This window comes from Colletes gigas, unplaced genomic scaffold (genome assembly GCF_013123115.1).
Source record: "Colletes gigas isolate AHSC1104 unplaced genomic scaffold, ASM1312311v1 Colletes_gigas_Sc00030, whole genome shotgun sequence".
Taxonomy (NCBI): Eukaryota; Metazoa; Arthropoda; class Insecta; order Hymenoptera; family Colletidae; genus Colletes; species Colletes gigas.
Genome location: NW_025106659.1, coordinates 834,161 through 843,322, shown reverse-complemented (window position 1 = coordinate 843,322; position 9,162 = coordinate 834,161). Strand labels below are relative to the sequence as shown.

General features: G+C 30.0%; 3 protein-coding genes across 4 annotated transcripts; 2 read left to right on the top strand and 1 right to left on the bottom strand.

Moving 5' to 3' along the window:
* The first annotated feature begins 131 nt into the window (after positions 1–131).
* On the top strand, positions 132–3,830 carry LOC122401930 (presequence protease, mitochondrial). Its single transcript, XM_043404366.1, has 3 exons — positions 132–264; positions 375–3,529; positions 3,719–3,830. The coding sequence occupies exon 2, from the start codon at positions 381–383 to the stop codon at positions 3,504–3,506; it is 3,126 nt and encodes a 1,041-aa protein (XP_043260301.1). The 5' UTR covers positions 132–264; positions 375–380; the 3' UTR covers positions 3,507–3,529; positions 3,719–3,830.
* Positions 3,831–3,901: 71 nt separating this feature from the next.
* On the top strand, positions 3,902–5,494 carry LOC122401953 (protein RRNAD1-like). The gene is made up of 5 exons (XM_043404420.1): positions 3,902–3,925; positions 4,001–4,219; positions 4,286–4,868; positions 4,940–5,074; positions 5,247–5,494. Exons 1-5 carry the CDS (start codon positions 3,902–3,904, stop codon positions 5,492–5,494), a joined length of 1,209 nt encoding a protein of 402 aa, XP_043260355.1.
* Position 5,495: 1 nt separating this feature from the next.
* On the bottom strand, positions 5,496–8,166 carry LOC122401947 (mediator of RNA polymerase II transcription subunit 8). Of its 2 annotated transcripts, XM_043404414.1 has the most exons (7): positions 7,971–8,166; positions 7,674–7,849; positions 7,090–7,335; positions 6,832–6,840; positions 6,098–6,268; positions 5,905–6,022; positions 5,496–5,801 (listed from the first exon to the last, which is right to left on the bottom strand). In XM_043404414.1, exons 2-7 carry the CDS (start codon positions 7,836–7,838, stop codon positions 5,725–5,727), a joined length of 786 nt encoding a protein of 261 aa, XP_043260349.1. In that variant the 5' UTR covers positions 7,839–7,849; positions 7,971–8,166; the 3' UTR covers positions 5,496–5,724. The 2 variants fall into 2 exon arrangements, with proteins under 2 accessions (XP_043260349.1, XP_043260350.1); XM_043404415.1 differs by lacking the exon at positions 6,832–6,840.
* Between the last annotated feature and the right edge of the window lie 996 nt (positions 8,167–9,162).

The following is a 9,162-nucleotide window of genomic DNA, read 5'->3' as shown; positions in this document are numbered from 1 at the left end:
TTTAAATATCACTCTTTATTTCATGAACTTTTGCTCGTAATTATTAACACGTTCGCTATGTACTTATTTAATAATCCAGTGCACTGTAAAAAATGTTACTAAATAATAGATATTGATTAATACAATGTTGGTATTCATTGTAATAAATCACTATGTACTGTAATTTCTTTTATTTTAAATTCAAAAAGTGAACAATTCACGAGTGTTTGTTCTGTGAAGTATACAACATAAACTATTATCCAGATATTCGACATTTGACTTTTGGTAAGTAATATTTAGTGTAAAAAGATATACTATTTCTGAAAACGTTTCATTGTATATTATTTTATCGGTGGAATATATTAATTAGGTTATGTGTCTTTGGTGTTTTGCAGATATTGATGTACTACACAACAATGTTGAGGATATTAAATTTATCTCAGAGATCCAATTTGTGCCCATTAAGATTGCAACAATATTTTAAACGTTATAATTTTCATTCGCAAACAAATACAACACTTAGAAACACAAAATATGAGATAAATTTAGTTCAAGACGAATTCAATAAATTTCAAAATGGACAAGTTATCCATGGCTTTATAGTGGAGAAAGTCGCAAAAGTAGATGAAATACATTTAACTGCAGTGCAGTTGACTCATTTGGGTAGCGGAGCACAATATTTACATTTAGCCAGAGACGATAGTAACAATGTCTTTTCAGTTGGATTTCGCACAACTCCAAAAGACTCCACAGGTTTACCTCACATTCTGGAACACATTACTCTTTGTGGTAGCGAAAGGTATCCATGCAGAGATCCATTTTTTAAAATGCTGAGAAGATCATTAGCTACCTTTATGAATGCTATGACAGGACCTGATTACACTATATATCCATTTTCTACGCAAAACTTAAAAGACTTTCAAAATTTGCAATCTGTATATTTGGATTCTGTGTTTAAACCAAATCTGCGAGAATTGGATTTTAAACAAGAGGGTTGGAGATTAGAACACGAAGATGTTAATGATAAAAATTCACCCATTATTTTTAAGGGAGTAGTGTTTAATGAAATGAAAGGCGTTTTCAATGAAAACCAAGCCATATTAGCTGAACGCGTACTGAACAGTATTTTACCGAGTCATACATATGCAGTAATTTCTGGAGGTGATCCTCTTGTTATCCCTAATCTGAGACATATGGATCTGGTCAATTTTCATCGAACTTATTATCATCCTTCTAACTGTCGATTTTATTCATATGGCAATTTTCCTTTAGAAGATCATTTAAAATTCATTAATGATCGATACTTGTTTCTAATGGATAAAATTGATACATCTTTGTCAGTAGTTCCTCCGGAGAAGCGTTGGGACAAACCAAGAAAGGAACATATTACATGTAGACCAGATCCTATGGCTGCAGATCCTACTCGACAAGGTACTATAGCTATTGGTCACTTGTGCAACGACATAATCAATATACAAAAAACGTTTGAAATGCATGTTTTATCTCAGCTACTTTTAAGAGGTCCAAATTCAGCATTTTATAAATCTTTAGTGGAATCAGATTTGGGAGTTGCTTTTGGTCCAACAACAGGTTATGATGCTCATTGTAAAGATACAATGTTTGTTATTAGTCTACTTGGTGTTAAACCAGAAAATTTTGAGAAGGTAGAACAAATATTTAATAAAACGGTTGAAAGAATTATTGAAAATGGCTTTGAGAAAGATCATATCGAAGCAGTTCTGCATAGTATCGAACTTCAAGTAAAACATCAAACTTCTAACTTTGGATTACAATTACTTTTCAATTTGACACCATTATGGAATCACGAAGGAGATCTTATACAGTCAATGAGAATTAATGAAGCAATTAGAAAATTTAGAAAAATAATGGACGAAAATCCTAAATACCTCCAAGAATTAGTGAAAACATACTTAATGGATAATACTCATAAATTAACATTAACAATGTTACCATCTGAACAATATGATTATGATAAAATGATTGCTGAACGTAAATTATTAGATTCAAAATTAAAACAACTTTCTGAATCAGAAGTAGACCAAATTTATGTAGATGGACAAATTTTACTTCAAGAGCAACAGAAAGAGGAAGATGTAAATGTTCTTCCTACTTTGAAAATGGAAGATATAAAACCAAACGTAGAGCGATATAATCTTACGGATTCAAAGGTTGTTGGTGTTCCATTACAAATAGCTCTTGAACCCACAAATAATGTTTGCTACTATCGGGGAATTCTCAATACACAAGATCTAAGCTCAGAATTAAAAATCTTGTTACCACTCTTTAATAGTATCGTTGCCAAAATGGGTACAAAAAGGTACGATTACAGAAATTTTGATCAGATGATACGATTAAAAACTGGAGGTTTAAATTTTATGAGTCATATTGTCGAACACAAAAGTAACTTATTACAATATGAAGAAGGAATACTAATAGAATCATACTGTTTAGATCATAATGTAACTGATATGTGGAAGCTGTGGTCAGAAGTGTTCAATAACGTTGACTTGTCTGATCTTCAGAGATTTGAAACACTTGTGAAAACAATTGCAGCAGATTTGGTAAATGGAATTGCGGATTCAGGGCATATATATGCAATGAGCAGTGCAGCTAGCTTAGTTTCGCCGATTACGAAGTTTAAGGAATCTATATCAGGTCTGCAATTTGTCTCAAGGATGAAGAAAATAGCACAAATGCAAGATTTAAGTTCCGTATTAAATCAAATGCAAACGATATCTGAACACGTTTTGAGTAAACAATATTTACGATCAGCAATAAATTTATCTGAAAACAACAAAGACAGCATGTTAAATAGTGTAAACGAATTTTACAAATCATTGAAAGGCACGTCTAACGTCGCGCATATATTTACACATGAAAAAAATATTGAAATGGGAGAGAATGCTATCCATTATGTATTACCATATACGGTAAATTATGTAGCAAAAGCAATTTTTACTGTTCCATACATAGATTCAGATTATGCACCTTTACAAGTACTTTCTAAGTTAATCACATCGGTTTATTTACATCCAGAGATTCGTGAAAAAGGTGGAGCTTATGGTGGTGGTGCAAGATTATCATCAGATGGAATGTTTATATTTTATTCTTATAGAGATCCTAATTCTACTCGTACGTTAGATTTGTTTGATAAAACATATGACTTTTTATTAAAGTATTCTTTGTCACAAAGTGATATTGATGAAGCAAAATTGGGAATATTTCAACGTCTTGATGCCCCGATTTCTCCAAGTAATCGCGGGATGATTAAATTTACACATAATGTGACAGATGATGATATTCAAGAACAAAGACAGCAATTAAAAGCCGTAACTAAAGACCAACTTATGCACGTTGCTAAAAAATATTTACAATCTGGTCAAACAGACGTTAGAGTAGGGCGTGCACTGATAGGGCCAGTTAATCACGATTTATTAAATAGGCACTCAGAAAACTGGATAATACAAAATCAAGAAGAGGAAACTCAAGCAAGGGCCGTCGAATAAATTTTTTGTTGAAATAAAAATTGGTATAATTATTTACTGTAATTAAAATTTGTGTTATGTACGTAATAAATTAATAAATGTAATTTTCATACAATAAATTTCATAAAAATTACAATTTTGTGAGTCATAGATATATAATGCCCAAATAGATTGTTTCTATAGTTAAAAAGTAAAAAGTTGATATTAAAGTATCGTTATTTTCTTTCAATTAGATGGCGTGTGTAAGTGAACGTGTACAAAATAAGTATTTCTCAGATGCCTTGAATTTATTTGCCGAAACACAGTGGCTTTATAACACTCCAGTCACAGATTTATTAACCAAGGGATTACTTGATTTTTTTCCAACAGACTGGTTGAATGTTTTGCAAATTTTAGAAATCCAAGAACTTAACAACATGGTTGTAAAGAAAACGACAAAGGTTGGTAGATAAATATAATTACTTATGTAATGTAAATTTGTTTTAATAATATATAGAATATTGTTTTATTTTTAGCCACAATGGCCAGAGACTTTAAAAGGTTTTGTTAAAAAATGTAAAAATTTGGATAGATTACCACTTATAAATACTGTATTGTCAACAACATTACCAAAGAATTTTCAAATAGGACTTAATGATAAAAAACAACATGAAATAATGCATTTGGCACATTTAGTGCATAAGCAATGCGCACCGCACGATATTAACGTTATTATTGATTTTGGTGCAGGTTTGGTAAGAAATATATATTTATATAAATTTATTATTTCTATTTTAACTTATTGTGCGTTTTTATTATAGGGATATGTTTGTCAATTATTATATCATTTGTATGGTTACAAAGTTCTGGGATTAGAAAGAAACCAAGCAAATGTAAATAAAGCTAGAGACAGACAAGTAAAAATGTATCCTGATTCATTAGAATATGTTAAATATAATTGCTGTGATTTAACATGTGACTCTGTTGAAATAATAGAGACTATTTTACGTACTGAATTCCAAGAAAATTCAAATGTTTGTTTAATTGGTTTGCATGCTTGTGGTGATCTTAGCATACATGCATCAAAAATATTTCTAAATATGAAAGCAGCACAGATTTTTATTATGATCTCTTGCTGTTATCATAAACTATCAATATCGAAAAGGATACAAATAAATGCATCGACCGAAAAACAATACTTTAATAACTTCCCGTTATCTGAGTGTCTTAAATCCGTAATTCTCAACACTGATTTTGATATTGGTCTCTTCTTAAGGCAACCGTTTTTACGATTAGCGTGCCAAGAACCAGCAGATAGATGGAATAACATGTCTGTTGAAACTCATAATCAACATTCTTTTTACGTTCTTGCAAGGGCAGTCCTTCAATTATATGCAACTGAAAGTGAGTATTTGTTTCTTTCTTTTTGGAAGTAATTATTTCACTTTGATTTATAAAGTAAAATAATATTTCAGATGGTTTCCTTCTCAAGAAATGTACTCGTAAAGGAACAAGAATATCACAGTGTTTAAATTTTGAAACTTACGTTAAAGATTCATTAAATAGATATATTTTACAACCGTTAAAAGACGAAAAAATCGAAGTACAAGGTAATATTATGTATTATAGTTACACATTTTTCTTCGCTATTTTTAAAATGTATTCTATTAATTTACAAAGTTATTAAAGAAGTTTTTTAAATATACGTACTATATACAATATAAGCAAATTCGATATTCAATATCTTAATGACATTAAGAACATCAAATTAATATTTTTTAGATATACAATCCGATCTTGATATACATGAGAAAAATATAATAGAACTGTGGAAAAGTCATTATAATAAACTAAAAGTTGTAGAAATTTATACCGCATTACAATTGATGTTACAATCAGCGGCAGAGTCACTTATCCTTCAAGATTGGTCATGTTGGATACACGAACAGGGTTTAGATGCTACAATTATTCCAGTTATGAACAAACAGTTATCTCCGCGGTCATATGCAATTGTATCTTGGAAACGATAATAAACATCGTAAAACTATTTTTTCAACGAGTATGTTTGTATAACTCATATTTTTATTTATATACCGTGTATGTATTTCTAGTCATTTGTTATCAATTTTAATAATAAGAATGCGAAGTAATAACCCGATAAATTACACGCAGAAAAAAATGAGTGGCAATAATTTTTACAAATCGAAGATACTTTAGTTGAATGGGAAACTCTTTTTTTAAATAGATATGGTCATATATATTATCTGTATGGATGAATTTGCGATGCTGCTTTTATATTAGTTTTGATTGTACTTGGCGCTTTACTAATTTGTCCCACTATAAATATAAAAAATATGTTTATTATAATTGTAAATATAAATTTGAATTGTAGAGTACTATTGTTACCATATAATTAAATAAATTGCAATAGGTATCTTACGAGATGGATTTCCAAGAGATCCTTGTCCTGGAGTTTGTTGCTGATTTCCAGGCCTACCTACCATCATTCCACTAGGTACAGAATTCACTCCGGATTGAACCATTTGAACAGAATCAGACTGCAATAAATAAAAATGTATAACAAAATCTACGTGCATTTAATTCAATAAATGTATATACATAGTGAAATTTACCTTTAAACCTTTACCCATACCTACAGCTGCTACGAGAGCATGAGTATCTGCTGTACTACTAGTTTGAGCTTGAGTTGCTCTAGATCCAGCTTCGCTTTCCCATTCTTCACGTGCTTTATTTGCTATATCCCATATATGACTGATTACTTTTGTGTATTGTGCAACTTGTTTCTGAAATGTATAAAGTTCATAGATATTTTAGAAAAACGAGACATTTGGTGTTCCACTCGCTAAATGGACCGATTACAAATTTTGCTCGTATATCGTAAACTATTGGAGGAAAGTTACTTTCAATAAATTATAATTATAAAACGTGTATAAACTTATACATAAGAACATGTATAAATGGTATTTTATGTAGCTATAAATTTAGTTTTTTCAATCAAACATCATATGAAAGTATAAATTCTTATAAAGAATTTATAAATAATATATTTGGTTATAATTTCCTCTAACAGTTTAATGTTAATTGGTAAAATATCTATTGCAAACCGTTAAATATGCTCATATAATTATAAACAAATTTATAATTTATAATATCAAATACAATAATATATATCAAGATAAAATGTACATTTTTTTAAACACATGACTGTAGAACATAAAATGTATCTTTATGGAATGTTGTTAAAATATCAAAATTACTTAATATGCAATCTGAAACTAGTTATTTCAATTTCAGTCCAAAGCGAATGGAACTAATAGAAGCTGAAAGCTAGCTGATAGTAGCTTACATTGCAGTCCTAGTTGTTGTTTAGTTAGCACATTAACAGAGAAATAGAACATCTTAAGTTATTCTTAAGCTTCTACAATTACACAATACAGACATATAATTGTATCTGTGTCTTCAAATATTCTTAAAAGTGAATTTGATGAAATTTTTATGTACTTAGATACATTATTATACAAGGAAAAATGAGATTTATGAAAAGTATTTCTTAGATAAATTTTGTTACGTATGTAGAAAATAAATAAGACATATTTTATCTTACATGTGAAGTCTCATAATTTAAATTCGCAGCCTTTGCTTCAAGCTGTATCATTTTTTGTTCAGCTTGAGGCTCCACTTTGGTTCGTAGATAATCTGGTACTAAATCATGAGCAAATGTAGAAATTCTACCTTCGGTTAATCGAAGCAGTTCTTCATCTTTTTCAGGGCATAATCGCAATGGTAGAACTGTTAAATTTCTTAAGTTTGGTGCTTTGTCGTGTCCAAGGATTTTTGATAAGCTAGTTAACTATAAAGTTTTATTTTAAATAAAATTAGTTACTATGATTTAAACAAATATTTATTTGATAAATGTAAGAATTTAAAAAATATTTAACGCGGGTATATCAAATACATTTTGGCCAATTTGTTCTTTGTCACCGTGTTGTGGACCATAGTTATACATTTAACACTAATTACTTAACACATAGGAATACATAATATACTCCAATGAGAATATGGGAGACCATGCGTTTGATATTCCTGATTTAATATTGATATTCTACTCAATTTGAATGATTATTTTTTATCACTATTTTATTTTGAATTAAAATAACAGAGTAAAATATTTGTTTTAATATTACTTACATGTCCTGAAATAAGGGCAAAGTTATCAAGGAAATTAGGCCAATTTAATGTTTCGTATTCATGTTCCAATTTGAATATCATTGCAGCTATAGCTGTTTTTAAGTCGTTTATTCTCATAATAATAGCCTCTAAGGCAGAATCCAATTGTTTTTCTTCCCTTTGCATATTAAATTTTGCTAAAATAAAAGGAAAATATTAAATTACAATACCGTTATATTTTGTCATTTCTTATTAAAATAATTTGTATAAATTATATACAAAATTGTATTAAAAATAATCCATTTGTATTAAACATACATTTATTTGGCCGAAAGTAAAATATTCACTATTCTGTATACAAATGTATACCAAAATTTTCAATCGTTATTTATTAACTGCTTTCATTGTAATAAATAAAATTGAAGAAAATGTCTATGCCAGATATGCCCAATTCACACATCCTTACACATTACAATTACATATCACTGATCCATAATGCTCAATGACACTACGCTGCATTCCGCTAGTACAATGAGTACAAATATGTATTCAGTGTTACCAGATGGCAGACCGGTGCTCAGAGGAAACTACCCCTCCACTTACCTACATTAATGTACAGCTATATGTATATAAGTTCCGATGTTTCGGGGATTCGAAAAAGAAGGTGAATGTGATCCTTTCCTTCTCGTTCTCGAAACAGCAGAAATTCAACTTGCGTCAATCAGCATCATGATTTCGAGTCTCGATTGCTTAGATATTTCTATTTTCCGATCTATGTATACATCATAGTACAGAATAGGTACAGAATAGATCTATTGTTTAATGGGACTTCGTGACACATGAACTATAATTTAATATACCAACCTCGTAAAATATTAGTATTTTTAGAGCAATTTTTTCATTTAAAAGGCGGTAGTTTTAGAAACTGTAGTTAATCGAATTACTGAAATTGATAAAGCTAGCTAACGTAGAACAGTCTTTCCTTACACGATGTACAGAGTTGCTATTATTAACAATTTTATTCGAGATTTAATGAAACTGTTTCAAATTTTCTGCCATTAGCTCGATGTTACTCGCGGCGAAGGACTTTCGTTCGAATTTATATACGTATATGGTGAAAAATTCATCACAAATAAACATATTTTATCGACTAGGCGATGAAAGACCACAGACGAGGTATACGAGCAGACCTTTCACCCAATATATGTATTTTTTAGCCCATTTTTCTGGGGCTCTAGAGCCCCATTACCATTTTCGTGTCACTCGCGACATTACCAACAGGTTATACAAATGAACACAAGAGGAAGTGAGACAAAAAATGAAATTACAGAAACATTTCTGGCCGCATATAATATTTTCGGTAAAGAATTTTTTATGAAAGGGCGTAGGATTTTTGGGGGTATGTGTATTCATTAAAAATGATTCTAATTGACCCCCGCAACCGAAAATAATTTTTCCAGAGCAATATGAAATTTTTTATTTTCATTGAAAAATTTCTGCACCTATCTCC

Excerpts from the sequence above, each read along its gene's own strand:
- LOC122401953 (XM_043404420.1), top strand. The coding sequence starts at position 3,902 with ATGGTTGTAAAGAAAACGACAAAG. Across the intron at positions 3,926-4,000 it reads TTGTAAAGAAAACGACAAAG|CCACAATGGCCAGAGACTTT; the intron begins GTTGGTAGATAA and ends TTTTATTTTTAG. Across the intron at positions 4,220-4,285 it reads TTGATTTTGGTGCAGGTTTG|GGATATGTTTGTCAATTATT; the intron begins GTAAGAAATATA and ends TTTTTATTATAG.
- LOC122401930 (XM_043404366.1), top strand. The coding sequence starts at position 381 with ATGTACTACACAACAATGTTGAGGATATTAAATTTATCTCAGAGATCC.
- LOC122401947 (XM_043404414.1), bottom strand. The coding sequence starts at position 7,838 with ATGCAAAGGGAAGAAAAACAATTGGATTCTGCCTTAGAGGCTATTATT. Across the intron at positions 6,023-6,097 it reads GTATGGGTAAAGGTTTAAAG|TCTGATTCTGTTCAAATGGT; the intron begins GTAAATTTCACT and ends TATTTATTGCAG. Across the intron at positions 5,802-5,904 it reads ATCTCTTGGAAATCCATCTC|TGGGACAAATTAGTAAAGCG; the intron begins GTAAGATACCTA and ends TTATATTTATAG.